Here is a 24,748-nt window from a genome sequence, read left to right on the forward strand (position 1 = left end):
GAAGGAGTTTAAAAAAAATTAAAATATTTAATATTAGTTAAGCCACTTAATTTTTTCATCATTTTAAGTAGAGGGATAATTTAGTCAATTCATTAATTCTATTAACGACGTCAGGGGGGGTGAGGTATTTATGATAGTTTAGGGGGTCACAGTATGTACCAAAAAAAAATTCAAGGGGTCAATATGGAAATAAGTGATAGTTCGAGGGGTGAAAAGGGAATTGTCCTTTAAAAAATTAACGTAATATTTTCTATTATGTTAGTTAACTCAAGATACCTATGTAGACGTTGAATAAGAAATACCCATTAGGTAAGGTGTAAATAACAATAAAAAGAAAAATGCAGGGGTTATAGTGTAAATGACACTAAAAAGTAAAATACTAAAGGTATACAAGATAATAAAAGTAAAACTCACCGTGGCATTTTTTTAATCAATTTCGCTTTTATTTTTTTTTAATTGCCAAAATAACCCTTTTCGTGGAAAGCGAGCGATTCCTTTCCGCCACGTATTCACGTTGCCTCACGTGTTATGATTGCAATTTCGGAGCCGGATCCATTGGCGCGCCGCCAACTTCCTGCAAAGCAGACGGCTTTGGCTCCGGTCGTAGTGGGTATACGTGGCACCAATTGGCAAGCTCCTGGCGATAGGTGGTCTCATGCGCTCTCCTGCAGGTGTCCCAGTGACGTCCTTCCATATATTTGAGAGGGAAAGAAAGAAAGAAGAAGAAGAAATGAACGGAGGAGATCTTTCGAAAGGTCATAATAGGTATTGCCAATTTTGCCATGTTTACAGTTCTTATATCGGCTCGGCTGGGCTATCTAAACGTGAAAGCGGGAGTACTGCGTAGGACGGGGACCGTCGGGAACTCCGGATAGGGTGGGGGGCGACCAAGCCACGTGGCTCCAACTTGCGGACCTTTTTCTCCTCGGGGAGCTGCCGTGGCTCCACGTATCCAACAAAAAGCACGAAGACAAGGCCCGGACGGTAGGCGGGAGGGTCCCACGACAGCTCACACGGGTGACCAACTTGCGAGGAGATGGGGGGTACGTGTCGGGCAAAGGGGAGGGCGAGATGGACGGGTGGGGGCCGTCCCAGTGGGTTGTCGCGGTCGCACGGAGATCCTCGCTCTGGATACTCTTGCCGGACACGTCGTTGTTCGATTGCGTCGCAGCTCGATGGAGACGAGGCGACCGCCACGTGTTGCCGATTGGGTGGGCGGCCGAAATGGATAAGAACACTGCTTGATAAGAATGTTGTCCAATCTAATCAATGATTGCCATCTTCTTTTTATATAAATATTGGCCGGACTTTTGATGTTTTTCTATGAACCGATCGAGGTAGGATAATTCTAGTTGAATTAAAAAAAAAAAATACAGACATCTGAGCCAATTATTTTTTATAAAAAGATTCAAGGATGTATACAGTAAAAATATATATAAGTAAAAATAGTGATAATTTAAAGAAATTTTTTATAAATCACACTCTATATTTTATCTATTTTATAATTCGCACCTCGTCTTTGAGGATTTTATAACACAAACCCTTCATTTTTCCTATAATGTTCATTTAACACCTTGAGTTAACTTAATCTAATCATAATCAAACTGAATGATACCAAAAAGAGAATATTCTGTTATAATCCACTATGTAATTTATAATATTTCTAAATTACTGTTGTACTTATCTCTAATTTTATTCATAATTTGAACATCCATACATATTGTTTTTTCTCAAATCATGGAAAACATCACGTAAATGCCAAACCAATCTTAGAGCTTTCAAACTCCAAGCCATGAAGATCTTAGAGCTCCTCAAACGCCAAGCCGATTTTGTTGCTTGCGACCTCAAAGATAGCGAGGGAGATGAAGAAAATTTGGAGAAAGATGGAGAAAAAATGTATGAGCTAGATAGATGGAGAAAAATAGGTAAAATTGGGGGAAGCTTCTAAAACTTGTACGTGGTAGAGATTTGGGGGGATTTTTGTGGGTTGTAGGTTTTGATATTATAATTTTATGAGGTATGGTTTAGTTATAGATAAGAGAATTTAGATTTTGTGAGATTATGTTTTAGTTTGGGAAAAAAAGATTTTGTAATCTTTGAACTGTAGTTACATAAACTATATAACATGGTTAATGTCAGCTAAAATAACTTTGGGGGTGTTAAATGAACATTATAGAAAAAATGAGGGGTCGCGTTATAAAATCCCCAAAGACAGGGTGCGAATCACAAAATAGGCAAAATATAGTGTGTGATTTGTAAAAATCTCTAATTTAAAAAGTTTAACTGGTAATATTCGTAAATATGAATAGACTAATGCAACATTATTGTCCTACTTGATCTAATAATGTGAATAGACTAATGAACTCCACAGTAGTTAAGTTCATGACAAAGATCATGAGTTTAATATCGTATACGCATGATTAAAGTATATCATTGTCTATTCCTTAATACAGTTGACTCAGTTGTTTAATATATATGTCGAAAATATTAACCTCTTTATTAGCTTATGATAAGCATTCGATCTCATGATATATACAAACAAAACTAACTTTACCATCTCTTTTAATCCATGGTCTATTCACCTTGGAATAGCCATGAATAGCTGGATATCACTTCTTCTTACTCATCTCTCTCCTAATACACTCACATACTCAAATAGAGAGAGAGAGAGAGAGAGAGAGAGAGAGAGAGAGAGAGAGAGAGAATAAAAAAGAGGCTTAGAGAGAAAAGCTTTACAATCTCTAAGAATCTATCCTTATCCTTTTCTATTACTACTTTGACTGATTGCTTTAACTTAAGAGGAATATAGTATATATTGTTGTCTAATGAGGTCTGATAGCTTGCCTACACGAATATTACTTGAAGATTTAGTTATTTTTATTTATCAGGCTAATGATAGTTGTTATGCTGAAAAGTTAAAAAAGGTACACTAAATTTCGTTGCTAAAGGACTTCATTCTAGATGAGTGATAAGAAATAGATGATAGTACATGCAGCAAGTTGGCTTATTCTTTGAGGCAGTAATCAAAGAGCTGAAGAATAGTGAGAAGTTGTTAGAACCTGAAGAAAGTCTCCTAAAATTACCTAACTTCAATCGTACGAATCTTGCAATATGACACCACCTTGAGCTTGAGGCCAATATGCCAATCTCAGACAGGCCCTCCAAAAATTGTCGAGAAGCATGGATTGCATAGCTTTTTATATATTTTTTTACTGAAGTTGTCATCCCATTTGTGCTTCAGAAGGCTTTGCTTTAATGAAAGCAACTCTTTACCTTCTTCAGTGAGAAGAATTATATGAGAATATTAGATGGTGAAGCCTTGAAATATCAGGAAATGAGACAGTCTTGAGCATCTCAATGGAAGATGCATTACATATCAGAGAAGATATTCTTTATGCCTTTATCTGATCACAACAATCTATTATTTGCATCTGATTTAATTATTATTTTTCCTACATACAAAGTCTCCTACACAAAGAAGGATCACAAGTTGTGTGGTCCTCTGCCATTGGAGAATTTGGAGAATCTATTAAAGATCTTGAGTTGGTCCCTGGGCTATATTGTACCTCAACAGGATGCATGACACATTCGACATCGAACCATGTTGAACTGTTTGCTGAACATGCCTGTAAATATGTACATATATGTCTTTAATAAATCTACATCGATTCTTTTTCCTTGACTTTTAGCTTTAAGATAACATTTTGGACCATCCAGATCTTGGTTTATTTTTTCAATTTTGTGAATATTTATTTCCAAGTTATTTACTCAATTTGGTACTGCACATAGTAGCTGATTTAGTTCATATAATGTAGTAGTCTGTTAACAACCGAAAGCAAAGGGAGACAAAACATTGCTTCTGTCAACAACTGAAAGCAAAGTGAGACAATTCATTGCTTCCTAAATGTTTAGAAAGTCAAGCATATATGAACTGACAGCATCTTTACTTGCTCACTTTCTACTTTGCTTATTGCTGGAGTTTGTTTGTAGCAAATTATTATGCATTTCTAATTGATATTTCATCAAAACAGATATCCTTACAATTATATAGTTTTGATGTCCTAGTCATGACTATACTCTCAACATCAAAAGTAAAGTATCTAGGCCAAGGAAAGATCAGCTTTCCTTTGCAATAAGAAGGTTGCTGCGGGATAAAATTGCTCGTAGTGAGAAAAAATTGACAACTTATATCAATTTGATAGGCATAAATATGCACAACATATTTGCAAAGCAGTGACACCTTGTTCCTTTCTCTTGTTTGTACAAATCCAGTATGGAAGTAAATCTAGTTTGATCTTCCAGACTATGCAACCCATCGACTTCGAGCATACATGAAGACACATATTTGCCTGCTTACCAGCTTCTTTTTATTCAACTATTAGGAAAAATATTGCTTAAAGTTTAACAGGAAGCCAAGAATTTTTATATCAAACAAGTAAGTTCAGGCTTATCTGATGACTCTCTGTTATTTTAAGATGCAGAGAAGGTGTAGCTCTTTGGAAATCTGTTATGTATATCTTTGCATTTAATTCATGATGTACATGAAATTAATTTTATGTTATTGCATGAATATATATTGTATAAGTGCCAAATATTTTCAGACTACTCGAGAGTAGCGACAGATGTTTTTATTTTCTAAGATCTTCAACTACGATAAGGAGTTTGATATTTTATTCCTCTAATCTTTTAAGGAGAATGATATTGAACATAAGACAATAAAAATTTGAATTTTAACATTTCCTTGTGATCAAATTAGATATTGTGGATGAGAGTCTTGTGAAAACGTCTATATACAAGTTAATGTAGTGCGATGCTTATCTTACCCATTTAGTAAAGAGAATAGGTGATCAAAATTTTTTGTTTTGAGAATTTCAATCTAGCAACATGGCACCTCTCTCACTGTCTCTATTATGTGTAATCCTCTCTTAGTTTATCTACACCACAAGATTCAATGTTTTTCATGTCCTTGAGAAACAAGCTTTTCTCATAAACTTTTTTTTCATAATTTTGTTTAGACAGCAAGAGAGGTGCCATATGACAATAAAGTTAATAAAAATTTATGTCAAATATATGAAATTTAATTTAAAGTTAATAAAAATTTATGTCAAATATATAAATTTTTCAACACATATCCCATCTAGGATTCTCTCAAGCAGATGTCATCCATGCTTTCCCAACCAATGTCGACATTGTGAAAGGTTTTGCCGAGCATAGACACAAGATGGTATAACCACTTCAATATTGGAAGCTTAGTGTCCCAGAACCTCTCTTCAAATGATAGCTCAACTATGAAGAGTCTGCAGCAAAGCTTAGTCTCAATGTATCATCATCCACCAGAAACACTGAAGGTCAGCAATAAAATATACTCCTCACAAGAGCAATTATATATATATATATATATATATATATATATATTCATGTCACATATAATTTTCTCTCATTTCGTCATCAGGTACGATATTTTTTTATACATTCCGTGCACTCCACTGAGATAATACTGATCGGGTTTGTGGTACAGACAATAAATGTACCGTTAGCTGCTGTTACAGAATTTACTAGTACACAGATAGACATGATGATTAGGAAGTATAATGTACATGTGTACAACCATCATTTATTTGTATAAGTATATGTAGTAGAGTTGTGTACATGCACATATAAAGGTTGGAATACTGCATAGGACCATGAAGGACAGGAGGAAAAGCATATATAGTCCAGTAGGCTTTTCAGTTTTTTTTCTTTCTTTTCTTTTTGGGTCATCTTTCTCCGTATGGAGTACAGCATCGTTGTTATGGTCCCTTTTCTACTGCTAAGTCCTGCATGTATTTAATATGGCAATCCTATCCGTGTCTTCTAGTCACTGTCTCCTTTGAACTTGAGCAAGGTGGCAAACCGAGAAGAAGAAATAAAACAACCACTAATCTTCTGATAGTACATCGAACTGACCTTGTTACTGTTTGGTGAGGACGAGTCCTCAGTGTGGATAAATATGTTTACACCGCAGCCTCCAAGCCATTAAGAAAGTGTACTTATCACAACCAAGAAAATGAATCATTTCATGTATCTAACTACCAGGATATAAGATTACAGCCACCAGCAACAAATCCAAGATATCTAATTATAAGCTGAATTATATTTGACACTCATGTGCATCAATTCTGCATAGAAATCCATCGCGAGCAATACCACTATTATATTTTGACTAATGAAGACATTGGGCACCCAATAAGAGAGAGAACCGAGTTTCAGTTCATTTGGCAAAATACCATGAAGAATCCACTGGTACTGTACATTTCGTTTGAAAGATTTTAACATCAGAGCACACGTCTCCTTTCACTCCGCATTAAGATTACTGCGAAGTGAATAACAGCGGAAAAACTACTGATGATGATTGATGAATTCTCTCCTCTTGCACAAAAGATAGTATACATTCCTTTACAAGGCGAACTATCCGACAATAACACTGTCAAGCTGCAAAACCAGCTATGAAGCTTGATACGACCATATGACCAGCAACAGGAACAAAGATCAAAAGAAGCTGTAAAAACTTAAGAGTTTATCAGATAAACAAATAATAAAAAATATAAAAGAGAACTGGACTGCCTATTGGTAATATGGTGATAACTTGTACTTACAAATTAATTCACTTTCTTCATCCGCGGATTCATTCCTCAGCTCCTTGCTCGTCAAATTTAATATCATTAACTTCAAAAATTATTTCAGCTAAGCACCCTTACTTCCATCAACATGTTGATACAAAAGAACTATCGACCTTTTCAATAATCTGTTGGTAGAACCTCCATGATGGATTTGCAGTTGTGATAGACCGCTGGCCAAATGGGTGTGTTTCGACATACTTTTGGACATCGTCAGCCATAGATAGTTGTTCCAGATAGACTTGAAATTCTCCTCCTAATCCTGCTTGTAAAATAAAGTGTGAAACTCTAAATTTCGGGTTTAGGGTTTAGGGTTTAGGGTTAATGAAGTCTTTCGCAATTTAATTGCAGTTATTTTTTTAATTGGTAATATTAGACTTTTGAAAACTGAGTGCATATATTTTCTATAATTAATGCGCATTCCGTTATAATAGAGTGCACACAAATTACATACGCAGTGCACACTAAAGCCCACTATTACCAAATTGAAAAACATAATGCAATTAAGTTGCAAAAGGTTACTCATTAAAGCTAGAATGAAATATCAAAAACAAAAGTCAAACTTACCTAAAGCATGGTCATCTTCATCACTGTAATGGAAAGGGTAGGGGAAGATAGCCGTGTGTGGCTGAAAAATATTTAGAAAAGGATAAATATGAAGTATCACATATGTCATCCCAAAAAATAAAGCCATTTTCTAAAGCAAAAGAAGAGCAAGAATTAGACATTTACAGGATTGCAGAGGGCCTTGTAAGGAGAATCATCAACCAGCAGTGTATTCAATGGTGAGTATTCTCCTTTTTCCCATGGAAGATCATGTTCATCTTTGTTCCAAAGTTTCCTCATTTCCTTAAGCACCAATGGCTTATGAACATTCTCTACAGTATTAAAGCCGGTAATAGTGCATTTGGATTGATCCTGGGGACAATAATTTGTATGAACCAGAATACATTATTACTAATATGAGACATACAGAGTAAAAAATAGAAACTCTCTCTAATAGAATAAAAGAAGAAAGTCTTAAAAGAAAATAAAAACAACAAGAGCTGATCATCAACCTCACAATATCAAAGCACTAGGCTAAAGTTGGCAGAGGGATGACACATGGTCAGGACGAGGATATTTTAGATAGTAGCCATGTTTTTTGTATCATCATCATCCAAGCCATTTTCCGACAAAAAGTCAGACAACTCAAACTTGAGAAGCATTCACCAAAACTTCTGAAGGATTTTACAATTGACTGTAAATCTTGAATCAACGTTCAAGCATTTGGATTTTGGAGTAGAAACAACAGCGCAACAGAGGGACTAGCAGCATTTCCAAAGACAAGTCGGGAGTCACAGTGACCTACCTGATAGGACGGCTTAGGTTACCAAAAGTCAAGTGGTTCAGCTAGCCCCCCACCATGGATAAATATAAGTCCTCAATTATTTTATTGGAAAACCATTAGCATGATACTGCTCACTGCTCCGTACAACCATAGGAAGATAAGCATAGCATTGTTCACTGAATGGACACTTGCCAGCTATGTAGACCCAGGCAACTTTAAAGCCCTCTACAGATACTCTCTATACAACCACATTTACGATATGCTCCACATCAAAAATTTGCTCAAAGCATTTACTAAGGTATAATAAAGAAAAAAAAATCAAAGAACCAAGTAACACAAAAGCCATTCCCTGTTGTTCTTATTCTGTTCTGTTAAGATCCATTTTCCTATTTGCTAAATGACCTACCTAGCAGAATAAATGCTAGAATCAAAATGGAGCGCTGAAGACTGACTAGAACATTATATTCAGACAGCCTCAGATATTATTATTCATCCTATGAGATATTGATTGCAAGATTAGTTATGGAAAGCACTTACCCAACAAAATAATAAATGATGCTTCATATCCCCCATCAGATAATCAACAAGATAATCAACATTTTTTCTGCAAAATATTTTGTATTACATCACTAATGGGAAATGAGAAAAAAATACTGAGCAACACATGAGAGGAAGTATCTAAAAAACTACTATGTGGTAGCTGCTAAGAAGCTTACTTGTGAGAGAGAAGAAAGAGAATAAGTTGGGAAATATATTAGTGAAACACTAATTTGGAGAGATACCTTTTCCTTGAAGACCAGATACCTATATTAAATTTCTCAAAGCAGAATTTCAGAAATTCGTCACAGAATGGCCTCTTGAAAACTAAAAGAGAAGAATAGAAGATAACTGTGTCAATGACTATGTATATTTGTTGAAGGAGAAATTAATTTATTATACATGTTAAAATTCATAGTGAATGCTCACCTGCTTTTTTGTCAATATATTTAGGTGCTTTAAGAAGTTTTCGAAAATCTAGGATAACATCAGCAAGCACCCCATTGAGATCAAGTATAAGCAACTTCTTCCTCTGATAGCTTATCAATGGTCTTTCTGGCGACACATGCAATGTCAGCTTCTTTTCTTGATTCATGAGCAGTTCCGATGACAAAACATGCTCCATATAGCAATCTGCAACTGCTTGTTGCTGTCTATTATCAGTAGTAATTAACTTACTTCTTTCTTCTGCAGGATGAACTTGTAGATCTCCTGACGAATTTTGATCATGGTTAATTCTTTCGTGGAGGTGTTTCACTTTCTTTTTTCTCACCCTTTTCCGTACTTTCTGTGGTGTTGCTGCTTTTACAGAAATTTCAGCAGCAATTTGTGAAGTACAAGGTAAATCTTTTTGGACTTGTTCATCTTTAAACTCACAACAACTTGAGTTTTTATCTATCAGCTTACCATCAACCTTATTATTTTCAACAAATTTCCTCCTATCCAGTTTCTTCTGCTTCCTGGAACAAGAATGTTCTACACTACCTGAAAGTGAAGTTATCACAGGAGTTATATCACTTCTATTTGAATTAGCACAAGCACCTTTTGCAAAAATATTATCTTTGATCTCATCTGTTGGTGAAGAACTTTCGACTAAAGTGTTGCTTTGATTTATTACTGGAACTGCTGAGAAGATAATTGAGGAATTCTGTTTTCCTCTTCTCCTACATCTTCTACGCTTCTTATAACAGAAATTTCGACTCTTCTCTGAGTTGGACAGGGAATCATGGGACATATTACTTTTCTGCAGACCCGTGCTCTGGGGCACAAATCCTTCATTTGCCAGTACAATATCATATTCATTAGAGGCTTCACAGTAATTGCTATCTACCGAGACTGGATCAGCAATTACTACTGAAGAAGAGATATCAGAAATAATACTTTGACCAATATTACGTTCTTTATCATTCTTCCCAGACACAGTTCCATTAGAATGCAATGAGCTGCCAAGATTTTCTCCTTTCTGCACTGCAGTAAATATTTTCTCCTTTACTTTCCCCATGTTTTTCTCTGTCGTATCCTCGCACTGTCTATATGTTATAAGGTAGCCTCCTCACATTCTCTTTTGCTTCTCTCATCCATGTTGAGATCCTTGACTATTTATATATATATATGCATAAATAAATTACTACTATTTCATCTGCAAAGAGAGTATTTAAACAGCATATATTAGAAGGGAGTTACAAAAATTTGACATATGTATTCATTCAACCAGTTACATTTTGTGGTCATCTTAAAAAGACATGTAAACTGGTTTTTTTTTTCTGAAAATTCTAACTTTGCCCACAATAAACTGCTAAATATAAACAATCGTAATTTAACCATATGAAAAACCTAGGCTAGACTACAATTCTGAAGAAATTTTTTTTTTGAATCTTTACTAGAAGTAAAATGATACATCTATGTTCGAAGTTATCTTCGACTTTGCACATTTATAGAAGACCAGCATCTAAGCAATTACCAAGAGAAGAGAAGAGAAGAGAAGAGAAGAGACGAGTACCAGGGAAAGGGAGAGAGCATGAAAGTTATGTCCTAGTCGCCGTCGTTTAGGGTTTTGACTGCAAAATCTCTGCGGGGAGGAGGACGATGGGCGGAGTTTGCTTAAGTGAAGCGGGTTGGGTGGGGTCGGGTCGGATCGGATCGAACTTGCATGACCGACCCGATTCACTTTAACTCAATTCTCGTCTTCCTAATGAAGTACACTGTACACGAGCTAATGACTAATGAGTGAAACGAGCAGCTTCACGGAGAATATAGAAAATAGAAAAAGACTAAAAAAATAAACACATTATCAAGTAGGGAAACGTTGCACACCCTTCAACGTGTTGATAAGTTAGCGTGAAATCGAGGGGCTCACATTGAATGAGTGACAAATTTAGTCGAGGGCGGATGGGAACCAGCCGAAGGCTCCGGACTCCGGAGGCATCTAGGGCCAGGCTCATTGAAAACCAGCTAAGAATAGAGAAAAGAGAAAAAAGAAAAGAAAATAAAGAAAAATATTGCAGATGTTCTATTTCAAACTCATTTGTCTTTTTACAGATCTTTATTCCTTAATATTAGTACAGCTTTGACCACATGGTTAACATTTCATTATAGAACAATAGAATCTTTCGATTAGCCGGCTTCAACAGTAGTGAAGAACAGGCATTCCTAATCATGCTTCAAGGAGGATAACTCCATGCCTGCTAAAAGCATGAGATCTGAAACAAATAATATAACCTGTTACCAAGTTATTCTACTCTATGTTTTCCCGACAACATCATCTCTATAATATAAACCTCCCACAAGGAAAATGAAACAACGAATAGAATTTCAGTAAAGAAACTAACCATACTTTACAATCACTTACCAAGAATTGGTGATGCGACAGCTATAAGCCTATTAGTCAAGAAAAGCAATCACAATCCACAGATATTGTCATATTTAACACATTTATGTTGCTTTGAAAACTGCTGGAGAGAATATCAGAATTCGGCTGATCCGTGGTATCACCTAATAGCTGTCCAAATTCACACCTTGTTTTGCCGCCGTCAATAATAGCGAGTGATCATGCCCTGAGAGCGGCAAGATGGCTGACACAAGGGGAAATGAGGTCGAACCATATTGTACTCCAACATAAATGATCAGCTACATCTTGACGTACTTGTCAACGTAGCCCTGAGACAAAAAAATGAAAGGTTACTGAATGAAAATACAATCTAGTATATTGGAAACATCTTGGACTATGGATAGTATGGTTGACGATGTTAACTTTCTCAATAAACAATTTCAAACACGTAAAATTTCACATGCTTATAAAGAAGCTAACTATGTTACTGACTGGCTTGGTAACTCAATTAGATAATTAGGATTCAAATGTACCTGGAAGGATCTTATCCTAAGGGGCTTTTGCAGCTTTTAGTCTCTGACGCTAATGGAGCTTTTTCTGATTGCAATGGTAAATCTATAAACTCTACCTATTTCCTTTAAGAAAAAAAGAAACATCTTGGACCTGAATAAAAGAGAAAAATGTTTGCCTTGCCTGGTGTATAGAAGAAAAATTCTCCTCAAGTATTTAGCTAAACAACTATCATTAACAAGATGTATTACTTGATCAAACCCCATTTGAATCTGCAAATCAAGATTTCTTTCAAGAATTTAATCATTTATGCAGAAAAAAAATGTTTAAATTGCGAGTTCCATAATAAAAGAAAAACTCAACGTGTCTAGGTTTCCACCCTGCAGCAGAATGTTACTTTCCAAAGATAGAGTAAAAGCACATGCTGAAACCAAAATGTCACATCATTACGTTAGGAAAAAGAAATGCATGCTGGAAAGATACATCATTATAAGCTCACATATCATGTCAAAATAGAATATGCAAAAGAAAAGGTAAAAGGAATTAGGTGCATTTTTTTATAGAAGAATTAGGTGCAAATTAGATAACAATGTTTAGAGGCAAAATAAACATACCATCACTAATTTGGTGATTTTTCGCTCAGCTGACTCAACATACTGAGTGATCTTGGCTTGTGATTTCGGAATGTGATGTGCTGAATCATAAACCTTGTCAACTGTTTTCTTCACGATAGTCTTGAAAGCCTCTTTGCTCATGTTCCCTTGTCTCCATGAAGGCTTAAGAACTTCCTTCACGAAACTTGCAATGGCATTCTTGAATATTTTCGCTGATCTCGAGTCCTTGCTCTTCTTACTCTTTCCAGATGATCTAACTTGATCAATCTCAATGTCGCCTGCTGCCAAGTTCCCAACATCACCTGGGATATCTGGGCTCCAATCATTTGCATCAGGCTGAGGACTTGCATTCTCCACCACACCAACTTCAACATCAGTAGCCCCCTCTCCAAGTTCATCAGCTTCAGATTCAGCAAGCATCCCACCTTTCTCCTTACTGCTGTTTTCAATATCTACAGGTCTAGGCAAACTGCTCAGTTTTGACATGTTGCCCGCATCACTATTGCGTAGGTTTTGCTCTTGACAGACATCCAACTTCTTAATTAGGCTAGTAGATGGTTCAATGCTGTCAAATAATGGATCATATGGGAGACCAGAAGCAGGCTCCATGGCAAACTGCTGCTGCACAGCAGGCAGAAGTTCTGCAGAAGTTCCATAAGAATAACCACCAGCTTTAGGCAATAAATGCCCTAGGGATTGTCCCAGATCGGGTGATATGGCTGCTACTCTTGAACCAGGACCACCAACTAGACCATGGCCTGAACTGAGGGACAAATCATATTTCATGTTGTACTCTAGAACATTTCCTTGCCCAGGAATGCTGGAAGTAATCTTTAAGCTTGAAGGAGTCTGTTCAAAGGTAGATGCAAATGGATTGTAGCGGGTTGTGATGGATGATTTAGGTACACCAATATCAGACACATGATGTGGCAAATTGCTTTCTGCAAAACCTGCTGGGAATCCCTGGAAAGAGGGATCAGATATACCATGGCCAGAAGTAGAAGTACTGCTTGGAGGACGTTGCAGGCCATAGGAAGTTTGCTGTTGTGAATAAGGCAAACCCCTGACAGAAGAGAATTCCTCCCTCTGGAGAAACCTCGATGGCAGACAGTCCCCCATAAGAGATTGAGACCCATTTTGGACAGGAGCCCCTGGGAAAGGTAAAGAGGGCTGCAAAATGTTACCATGGGAAAAAGAACTAGGCCCATCGACAGGTAACGAGATTCGAGCATTTTCGCGAAGAGAAGATTGATGATGAGTATGAGACCCGCCCAGCAGAATATCTGACATGATTCCTGGACCTTCAGGAACAGGATGGCGTAAGAACCACTCTTCCCTAGAGAATGGTGGATTCTGCTGACTTCCAACAGTTAAAGTGCGATTAATGTCATCCATTTGTGAGGGATACTGATGCGAAAGAGAAAGCTCCGCTGGATGATATGGCCTCGTCATGTTCTGTGCAAAATTTCCAGATGGCAAGGGTTCAAACTGTGATCGAGGATATTCTACAGGGAAGGAAGGCCTGCCTGATAGTCCTGTCAGAAGTGAGGGTGGCGGTAGTTTCTGCGGTGGTGAAGGAAAATTGGGCAAATTTTGGCTTAAAGGATGCACATTCTGAGAATGGTAATCACTACCTATGGGTGGATGTTGAGGTTGAAGCATAACAGAGGGAGAAGGATGAGGATGATAACTAGTAGAATGTGGTATGAGGTTCTCTCTAAGGTGTTCTGCAGCAAATGGTGCACTTACAGTATCAGAAGGCAACAAAGAAAGATGCCCATGAAGTACTTGGTGAGATGGATGAGAACTGACAACTGGAACTAAAGAACCGGATACTGGAACCTCTGTGGAATGGACAGGTTGATCAGATGGCTGGGCCAAGGGGCCACTCCTTGGGAAAGGGCTTTCTCCTTGATTTGCCTGAGGTTGTGGGGCTTGATTTGAAGATGATTGAGCTGCAGGAACCAAATTTTGCACATTTGGAAGACCTGATATAGAGGTGGAAGCTGCTTGAGAATGCTCGACACCTCGGCTAGGTTCGCCTAGATCATTTCCATTGAACAAAGTTTCCAACTTACGAGCAGGAATAGACTGAACAGGCAGATTGTCAGAAGGTAGAGGCTGGGAAGAGTCCAACAAAAGCAGAGTTCTTTCTTCCTTCTTACAGATAATACTAGGTGAATCCTTCAACTTTTCAACTTGCTGCATTTTTTCTGTCTGACTGACTATTTCTTTTGATATCTGATCTTTCAAGCTCCCTTCTGTAGAAATGTTCTGTGTGCTTGGTGCATCATCTTTTTCAAAGCCAGCTGTAAATCTCTGATTACGAAGTATGTCCTTACTTTTCTTGGGGCTGACTTCATCCCGTGTTTCACGGGCCTGTGTTGCTCCACGCAGATCATAGTCAACTGAATCTTGATGAAAATCTCGATAATGTTGCTTTCTGTCCCTACGCTGACCTGCATCACGATGGAGAAATCGACAAGATGCTCCACGGAAGCACCTGCCTCGAATAAAGTTGAAACAGTCTGATGGTGGTTCTCGTTCGCGTTTTGCATATGCATTAGTCCGCCTAAAAGTTGGTGGTGACTTGCTCCTCCTAGGTGATGAACTGACATATAATACATGCTTAGAATTCCAAAAGTTGCAGTTTAATATGAATATAAGCTGACAGATGACATGTGAACCAAAGGAACCATGAATGAATTATATAATTAACCAAAAAGAAAGATGTACCAAACAGTACAGTCAAACCTGCTTGATCGACTCCGCTTGTACCTCTTCCTAGGACTGCGGCTCCTCCGCCTCCATCGACTTTCTTGAGGTGATCGACTGCCACTCCTAGTCTTTCCCTTTTTACCATGTCTTTTGCTATATTGCATCTCATCAGACTCACTGTCACTGAAACCTTCTCTAACTAATCGGCCGAACTCATCCAAAATAGGTATAGCTGGACCCTGTGCTTCCTCAGGCTGAAGTCGTTTAACTTGACTGTTAGCATCCATCCTCCCACCTTCTACAGTGTAACTGTCCAGCAGGATCTTTGATCCTACCCTATCATGTAGTCCTTCATCATCTTGCTCATCAGCACCAGGATAGTTGACATTATGTAATGCATCACGAGTAGGACCGACAACTATCGGTGATGTGGGTTTTCTTGGGGAAGAATTACCACAATGAGAAGCTTCACTTGGCTTGATTGAAGATTTGCCAGAACAACCTTGGAGTTCTGTTCCAGTATCAGTACTTGTAACAGCCTTCACACCAAAATTCAAGCAATATTCAGGTTCCTTCTCTCTATGAGAGTCCAATATGCCTTCTACAGCAAATGTCGAAGCTGTGACATTGCGGATATTACTAGCATATTCTCTCTTGTCTTCTCCACTGTCATCTGAAGCATATCCTTGGATAAGTCGGAATGGGCTTCTGTCTTTCACAAACATCTTTGGACTTTCTGTAACCTTACCAGAACCAGCAACTGCTGATACATTGACTATGCTTGAAACATCATGAAGTTGTCTAACAGAGTGCTGCACACTACCATCTAAATCCAACTCAGCAGTAGCAGGTGGGGATCTCTCTGGGCTAACATCTTCCATGAATGATGAATTATTGTCATCTGAATGTAATGCCACAAAAGTAAATATCTAAAGACCAAGTCAAAATGAGATAAGCGGTGATAGTTAGGAAAATGGATAAAGGACTTTAAGCATAGGCAAACTACCTAGTAACATGAAACGATCTAAGCCCAAATGACAACAGCTAAACATAAAATAAACAACACAAATGGATTGCCTAAAGTTACCACTTACCAGTCCTCTTAGCAACATGACAACAGGCAGAAAGAGGCACAAGTAAGTCAGCATTATTAAGGACAAGACAAGAATCGCTAGCATCTACAAAAAACATGTTTCCCAAACAATCAAAGAATAAAAGAAGAAGTTTCTTATTTTATTTGCTTCCAAGCATATGTTGTGAGCTAAAGAAATCATGTTCAGAACTTTTTTTTGGTACTTTTATCTTCTTGCAAGCATTTTAATCTAAGAGATGTCACGGTCCTAGCACATTTACAGGTATAGAGGGTACCTTAGGGGTAAAAATGGGTCGGATTAACTCCGACCCGACCCATTATCCGACCCGATTCGGATCGGATTTGAATAAAAATTTTCTATCCGATTCGGATACGGATAAAATTTTTGAAAAAAATCGGATACGGATTTGGATACGGGTTGGATATATTTTTCGGATTCGGATACGGATATCGGATATCCGTTTATCTGCATATTTTTTTAAATGATTTACAATTTTTAATTTCCTTATTTAAATAGTAAATATTTTTTAAAATAATTTACAGTTTTTAATTTCCTTATTTAAATAGTAAATATTAATATTATTACTAATAATACATTATATATTATTTATAAAGATTAATTTCTCTAATTTTATAAATTTGACATATAAAAAAATTATTTAGCGTAAAACTCTTAATAATTTTATGTTAATTATATATAAATATATAATTATTTTAAATTCAATCAATATCCGTTTAAGATCTGATCCTTTATCCGAAAATTATCCGTATCCGTTTCTATCCGTCTAATATCCGTATCCGGACTAAAAATATGGATCCGGATATGGATTGGGCACTATCTGATCCGTATCCGATCCGTTTTCACCCCTAGAGTACCTGCATAATTTATCTGTATCCAGGACAGCATAAGTTGCTTTCATTTGAGTATCTTCTAGAAATATTTATATGTTATTGATACACATCACCAAGGTCACTAAATTACATTATCCAGGTCCAAATCCATATTTCCCTTACAAGTTACAACCACAACCATCTTAATTGACACTCTTTATGGTTGCCACTATAGAGACCAAGAACTTTGAAATCCCACTCAACAGTTTATAAAAACAACGTCATAATAATAATAATAATATACATTGAAGTATATGAATAAACGATGATTAATTTAAATATGATAGAAAACCACTGCATAAACGGGAAGAAGGGAGGAACAGTGAGTTTGCTAAACGTGAATGATTGTTTTTTCCTTAACCTGGAATCATTTGCAAAACTTCAATTGACGCTAGACAAATCAAGTATGCATGATTTGCCTTTGCCTTATCCTAGAATCATTTGCAACAATTCGATTCAGTGCTACACAGATCAAGTACTGTCGAAACTAGACAATGGAAAGAGGTTTGCATAATTGGAAAATGCATGGCTTTCAAAGTAGATTTACCTCTCTATGTTCATATTTGCCATGCCTTAGCCACATATTGATGCATACAAAGACTTATCCAGCTCATCCAACTTATAGGATTACAGAGAGAATTTTTGCACGAAAAAGTAACTATTAATCCAAACAAACAACTAAAACTTTAAAAGTAATAAACTAAAAGTTTGATATTTCAGAATTTACACAAAAAACATGCACAAAATAGAAAACAAATATCTCATAACCCTGCATGTTACCACTATAGCTTAGTCAGAAAAATGTAATGCATATGTTTATCGCTGGAAAACCAGGCCTGCATTGAGTATTAGATGTCTAATATTTGACTATCTAGCTTCCTTAATGCATAGTGTGAACCTCACAGTTTCAAACTTAAAGGAAGAACATGATACTCACCCTCCATATCCATATCTGAGACTGTGGGTGAAGTCCCGTCTTCCTTCTTTTCAAAATTAAGGGCTTTTGGTGAAGACTCTGTTATTGGTGGTTCTGGCAATGCACTGTCCTTTGGATCTTGACTCAAATTTGGTTCTAAACAATATTTCCTTTTGACCCACTGGAAATACTCACATGCAATAGCAGCAGCACTCCCAGGTTTACCTCCAAACAAAAAAGAGAATTGGGGATTGCCAACTTCTTTTGTACGAGCAAAGTTCTCAAAATCAGGTCCAACTTTTGCAATGAACTGGCACAACACTTCAATATTCCGAACCACTTCTTCTTCAACTGGCTTAGGTGGAGGAGATGGAAGCCCTTCGCATGCTTTTCGAACCCCCACAGAGACCTTCGCTTTAGTGTCATCCACTTCAACATGAGAAGTACCACCAGGGGGCATACTATTAGTTGGTTGGAGAGGATCAATTGAAGCAACAACAATGTCAATGCCAATCCTGTTATCAGCAGATGGTGTCTTTGAAGTAACAACTGAAATATCTGGTGCTGGTGAGGCTGGTGGAGGTGGTGATGGTGGGAGGGGTGGGGGAGAAGATGGAGGTAGAGGAGGGGGAGGGGGAGGAATGGATGGTGGGTGTGTATCTCGAACAGAAGTGTTTCCCAAAGGCATAAATGGGGCAGGAGTTATTGAGGCAAAACTTGGAGGAGCAGGAGGGGGAGGATGTGGAATCCTATACAGAGATTGTCTTGGTGGAGGGGGCAAAGACTGAGATGGAAATACTCTAGGAGGTGGTGGCATTGGCTGCAGACCTTGTGTTACATGGTTAGCATTGTTGTTCCCTGACATGGATGGTGGGTACGAAGGGCCAGGGTGAGTAAATGAATAAGGCTGACCCATGCTCATTGGCCCCTGAGTAGGGAGGTGAAAGGGTTGCTGCGCTGGTGGAGCAGGTAGGCCACGCTGATAGGGAAAGGGAGGTGGTGGAGCTTGCTGAATTGGTGGATGTGGTGGAGCGCCGTGCTGAATCTCTGAAGGGGGCGGCACAGGAACTCCTGGTGGAAACTGAACAAGGTGGCCAGGTGGGCCTTGTGAAAATGGAGGATGGGGTGGGGCAGCAGGGCCACGTGGAGGATTACTTTGCCCATGATATTGAGAAGCATAGTTACTTTGCTCATACATCTCACTTGAAGTCTTCCTCAGTCCACACAACTGACAATCTTCCTACACAGTTTACATTATCCAATTTTCAGCTGCTAGGTTTTCCATGATTTAATCAAACCATATGAATTCAGGAGTTTCACACGATAATCAATGAGTTCTTAGAAAGAATATGAGAGTCTATAAAAATCCACTACTTATAAATGACTTTCAGGATTGTAAGGGAAGAAATTAAATTTATCAATTCAACAACTATCATCAAATGAAAGAAATGCCAAAGAATCCACTACAAGAAATCCAATAACAAGGAGGCCTGACAAACATAAAGATTCTAAAAGAGAAGCACTAAAATTATCCATTCTACAACTACCGCCAAATAAAGGAGACGCCCACAAACCTTGTTTTCCGATCAAAGAACCAATTCACCACAAAGAATCCAATAGAAAGAACATTATTTAGCACAAAACAAGGGGAATACAAAACCCTAACTTTCCCACCGCATCCGATTCAAAAGATAGGGCAAGACACACAAACTCCACAGCAGGTCCCTACCTAACCGTATCAAATCTAAAACGAAGAATGCACCTTTATCGGCGGAAATTGGGAAAGATCCTCTCCGACAGCAGAAAAACCGCCGCAATCGGTGAAGAGCCCGCGGATGCCAAGGAGAAAGTGGAGAGTTTCGCACTAGATTTGTTAAGGAATTAGGGTTTCCAAGGATGGATAAAAGCTAAATCCCAGAAGAGCTCGTCCTCGTCTCCGTCTCTCGTACTCGTTGCTATCACCGGCGAAGAGAAAGGAAGGGAAGAGTTTGGTTTTTAGAAGGCGGAAGTGGTCGGAAAGAAAGAATGATATAGAGTAGCGTTTCAGATATGAAGTTAGAACTAATGCTGGGGAAATCTTAGCCGTCGAAAATGAATCAAACAGTCGATGCCTCTTGGGAGTTGGGAGGAATAAAATAAAATAAAATATTTGTAGATCGGATTAGATTTATTATGACAATAAAAATACTTTGAAAAATATTTCTCTCTTCTTAACACACACACACATCCATTATCCTAAGCACAACTAAGCTTACCTAAAGGCCCATAAGGTGGTTGGGCTCAAGCCCGGCCCAATTATTAGCCCCAAGGAAGGAGCTATTTATTAGCAATCAAACCTGGGAGTTGGGTTGTACGATTTCTTTCTATTACTCTATTTAACACTGACATTCTCTTGCTTCATTAGTTTACTCCTTCAGTAGAGGGACAAATTTGAGCTAATCTTTTAGTGATCTAGTGCCCATGGACCCTCATCTTTTTGCCTTAGCCTTTCACAAATTTCATGCTTCCAAGGCTCCAAGCATTCCCAACTCCAAGCTTGTGCAATCCAATGTTTTTTTTTTTCTAATGGTTCGTGAACTCGTAGGCTAACTGGTTATATATGTTAAGACAGTTGGGTCATCTAGAACTATCCGCTATGAGTCTTTAAAAAAGAATGAAGTACATTAGACAGGATACAGCAAGACTTGGAAGTTATTAGAAGAAAATTATTCATGCTAGAAAAGTGAATATTATGAGAAACTAATAATATCCAAATATTTTAAAATCAATAAGAATTAGCATAACAGTACATTACAGCTTATTGCACAGAGAACCCAGTAAAAATAAAATTAATACTTATCTATATGAAAGTTTCCACCAATAACTACTTCCAACATTCATAAGCTTTGAAACTACGAGTGTTACTAATGTTGATAACTTGCAGAGTCCGGACATGATTCAGTTATTTCAAGAAGTTTGCAGTCAATTAACTAAAATCAACTAAAAGAAAGTGATACTGCAAATCCATACAAACACTCCTCCAGCTGCAAGTCAATATTTTTTTTTGGTATGCTATCCTAATGATTTGCAGTGGCAAAGATAATGGGTATGATAGCGAGAACTTTAAAATCCTCCAAATTGAACTTCAATTATTGCCAGAACGACAGTTCAATTAAATAAAACAAAGTAATAAGATACATCGAAGTATATGAATTCAAAGGATAATTGAATTTAAAGATGCATAGCAGAACCAATGCAAAAATGGGAAGAAGGGAGGGATATTGAGTTCGATAAGAGTGCATGACTTGCTTATTTTCCTTATCCTAGAGCCATTTGCAACACTTCAATTGATTGCTAGGCAAATCAAGTATGCATGATTTTCTTTTGCCTTGTCGTAGAATCATTTGCAACACTTCAATTGAGTGCTACATAGATCAAGTGTTGTAGAAACTAGAATGTGGAAGGTGACTTGCATGATTGGAAAATGCATGGCTTTCAAAGTAAAATAAAGTATATTTACCTCTTTATTTTCATATTTGCTATGACTTAGCCACGTATCGATAAATACAAAACAAAAACTCATCAAGCTCACCCAACTTATAGGTTACACAAAACTTTTGCATGAATTGGTAGCTATTAAAAGTAATCAACTACAAGTTTTATATTTCAAAATTACACAAAAACATACAGAAAATGAAAAAACAAAATCTCATAACCATGAATTTTGCCAGCACAGCATAGTCGAGAAATTCAACCGCACATGTTTATTGCTGGAAAACCAGGCCTACGACGAGTATTAGATGTCTAATATTTGACTATCTAGCTTCATTAAAGCTTAGTAGGAACCTCAAAGTTTCCAAGTTATAGAAGATGATACTCACCCTCCTATATTTGAGACAGCGGGTGGAGTATCTTCTTCCTTATTTTCACAATTAAGTGCTTTTGGTGAAGAGACTGTTATCGGTGATTCTGGCAATGCATTATTCTTGGTAGCTTCTAAACAATATTTCTTTTTGACCCACAGGAAATACTCATGCGCAATAGCAGCAGCACTCCTAGGTTCACCTTCAAACAAGAAAGAGAACTGGGGATTGCTGACCTCCTTTGCACGAGCAAAGTTCTCAAAATCAGGTCCAATTTTTGCAATGAACTGGCACAGCATTTCAATATTCTGAACCACTTCTTCAACTAGCTTAGGTGGAGGAAAAGGAAGGCCTTCCCGTGCTTCTCCAATCGCCATAGGGACCTTTGCTTTAGTGTCATCCACTTCAACACGACTACCACCTAGTGATGTATTATTAGTTGACTGGACAAGGTCAACCGAAGTATCACGAATGACACTGCTGATCCTGTTATCAGCAGATGGTGTCTTCGGAGCAATAACTGAAATATTGGGTGATGGCAGGAGGGGTGGAGGAGAAAATGGAGGGTGAGACAGAGGAGGGGGAATAGGAGGAAGGGATGGTGGATGTGTATTTCGAAGAGAAGCATTTTTGAAAGGCATAAAGATGTCAGGAGCTATCGAGGCAAAACTTGGGGGAGAAGGAGGGGGATGGACATGCACATGATGAACCCCACAAGGAGGAGGGCAACGAATTCTATACATAGATCCTTGGTGAAGGGGGAACGACTGAAACAGAAATGCACTTGGAGGTGGCGGCATTGGTTGCAGACCTTGTCCGACATAGTTAGCATTGTTCTTTGACATGGATAGTGGGTACGAAGGTCCAGGCTGAATAAAGGAATAAGGCTGACCCATGCTCATTGCCCTCTGATGTGGGAGGTGCAAAGGTTGCAGCGCTGGTGGAGCAAGTAAGCCATGCTGATAGGGAAAGGGAGGTGGGTCAAGTGGAACTTGCCGGATTGGTGGATGTGGTGGAGCGCCGCGCAGAATCTCTGAAAGATGCGGCACAAGAAGTCCCTGCTGGAACTGGGAAAGGTGGCCAGAAGGGCCTTGTGGAAATGGAGGATGAGGTGCGGTGGCAGGGCCACGTGGAGGACTATCTTGCCCATAATATTGGGAAGCATATTTACTTTGGTCATACATACATCTCACTTGAGGTCTTCTTCAATCCACAATACTAACAATCTTCCTACATTGTTTATAATCACCAAATTTTCAGCTGTTAGGGAAAACACTAAATTTATCAATTCTACTACTATCACAAATGATAGAAACGCAAAAGAATCCACTACAAGAAAATCCAAAAACAAGCAGCCCTCTTGACAAACATCAAGATTCTAAAAGAAAAGCACTAAAATTATCCGTTCTACAGCTACCGTCAAATAAAGGAGCCGCCCACAAACTTTGTTTTTGGATCAAAGAGCCAATTCAACACAAATAATCCAATAGAAAGAACATCAGTTAGCTCAAAGCAAGCCAAACACAACATCCTAACTTTCCCACTGCATGAGATTCAAAAGATGAGGCAAGAAACACAAATTTCGTTGAAAATCTCAACCTAACTGTATCAAATCTAATAGGGAAGAATGCATCTTTATTTACGGAATTGAGAAAAGATCCTCCCAGACAGTAGAGACCTCTGCGATTGGTAAAGTATCAGCGGGTTCTAACGAGAAAGTCTAGGGTTTTTCGAACTCGACGTATTAAGGAATTAGGGTTTCAAAGAATGGACAGAATCTAAACCCTGGAATAGCTCCTCCTCGCCTATCGCATTCGTTGCTATCTCCGGCGAAGAAAAGAGAGGGAAGGGTTGGGTTTTAGAATGCGGAAGAGGTGATAAGAAGCGATAATTACACTAAGATCCCTTCAACTAATGAACATTTCTATATAGACCCCTCTTTAAATTTATTTTCTACTACACAGTGACATTTTAAACTATACAAAACCTCCGGAATAAGCATCCGTTAAAATTTTATTAAAAAATAACGCGCAATTAATTTTAGACTCTCGGGGAATAATTTTACCATTATGTTAGAGAGAGAAAATAAACAAAGTTAAATATAAAATAGTTATGTTATATTTTTTTGGAGTTTGCTAATAAATTTAATTGGGGGCAGCCTAGTCTTTTGAAAAAATATGGGTGAGATTTTTCATAGTTAAGAAATCAATGTGTAGTAAAAGAAATATAAGAATGTGCACTTAGAAATAAGCCATATTTGGAGAGCCTTATTATTATTATTATTTGACGAAAGTAGAGCTTGTATTGGCTTAAGAAAGATTTGTCTCCTCTCCCGGTAACCACGAGTAGGAGTCTATAACTAACAAGTTACATAACTATGGGAAAATGATCTTCTTGCTCAATTACAAATTTCATGGTTCCCCTTTTTCCTTGGTGGGCTGCCCAATCAGCCACCTTGTTACAACTCCAATCAATATGGATCATATGAACATTTTCCAATCCCTTGATATGTTCGAGACACTCATGGACAAGGTATCTCCTTTCTTATGATGCCTACTGTCTCTATCGAGTCCAACTCAATAGTTAGTTGTTGCACTCCTTCCATCATTCTAAGACCCATCCGTAGAGTCCACAGTTATGAGAACAACACCGATTCATTAGGATAAGGCTCCCGCATTACTAGCTGCACCGACCTATCCTCATTTATAAGCACAACGCCTGCTCCACCTTGATGATCACCTTCAATGAATGCTCTATCAACATTCACTTTTAGCTCGCCTGGACCCCTGGTCCCAATGGTATTTACTTCTTTTA

General features: G+C 37.9%; 2 protein-coding genes across 2 annotated transcripts; both read right to left on the reverse strand.

The window, feature by feature from the left end:
* Positions 1-6,226: 6,226 nt before the first annotated feature.
* Positions 6,227-10,716, reverse strand: LOC140786942 (uncharacterized). The gene is made up of 8 exons (XM_073135668.1): positions 10,523-10,716; positions 8,953-10,162; positions 8,769-8,850; positions 8,524-8,590; positions 7,389-7,574; positions 7,224-7,284; positions 6,636-6,918; positions 6,227-6,538 (listed from the first exon to the last, which is right to left on the reverse strand). Exons 2-7 carry the CDS (start codon positions 10,022-10,024, stop codon positions 6,743-6,745), a joined length of 1,644 nt encoding a protein of 547 aa, XP_072991769.1. The 5' UTR covers positions 10,025-10,162; positions 10,523-10,716; the 3' UTR covers positions 6,227-6,538; positions 6,636-6,742.
* Positions 10,717-11,315: 599 nt separating this feature from the next.
* Positions 11,316-19,996, reverse strand: LOC140786935 (uncharacterized). Its single transcript, XM_073135655.1, has 5 exons — positions 19,855-19,996; positions 18,114-19,328; positions 15,229-16,093; positions 12,475-15,085; positions 11,316-11,679 (listed from the first exon to the last, which is right to left on the reverse strand). Exons 2-5 carry the CDS (start codon positions 19,288-19,290, stop codon positions 11,650-11,652), a joined length of 4,683 nt encoding a protein of 1,560 aa, XP_072991756.1. The 5' UTR covers positions 19,291-19,328; positions 19,855-19,996; the 3' UTR covers positions 11,316-11,649.
* Positions 19,997-24,748: the final 4,752 nt, after the last annotated feature.

Source organism: Typha latifolia, chromosome 1 (assembly GCF_019914945.1).
Source record: "Typha latifolia isolate L0001 chromosome 1, TyphaL0001v2, whole genome shotgun sequence".
NCBI classification, from domain to species: Eukaryota; Viridiplantae; Streptophyta; class Magnoliopsida; order Poales; family Typhaceae; genus Typha; species Typha latifolia.

What these genes read in the sequence shown, in the direction of transcription:
- LOC140786935 (XM_073135655.1), bottom strand. Translation starts at nt 19,290, where the DNA reads ATGTATGAGCAAAGTAACTATGCTTCTCAATATCATGGGCAAAGTAAT. An exon ending in AAGCGGAGTCGATCAAGCAG is followed by an intron (nt 15,086 to 15,228) that starts GTTTGACTGTAC and finishes ATTATATGTCAG; the next exon opens with TTCATCACCTAGGAGGAGCA. An exon ending in AAATCACCAAATTAGTGATG is followed by an intron (nt 11,680 to 12,474) that starts GTATGTTTATTT and finishes TTTTTGTCTCAG; the next exon opens with GGCTACGTTGACAAGTACGT.
- LOC140786942 (XM_073135668.1), bottom strand. Translation starts at nt 10,024, where the DNA reads ATGGGGAAAGTAAAGGAGAAAATATTTACTGCAGTGCAGAAAGGAGAA. An exon ending in ACAAGGCCCTCTGCAATCCT is followed by an intron (nt 7,285 to 7,388) that starts GTAAATGTCTAA and finishes AATATTTTTCAG; the next exon opens with CCACACACGGCTATCTTCCC. An exon ending in TGAAGATGACCATGCTTTAG is followed by an intron (nt 6,919 to 7,223) that starts GTAAGTTTGACT and finishes TTTTACAAGCAG; the next exon opens with GATTAGGAGGAGAATTTCAA.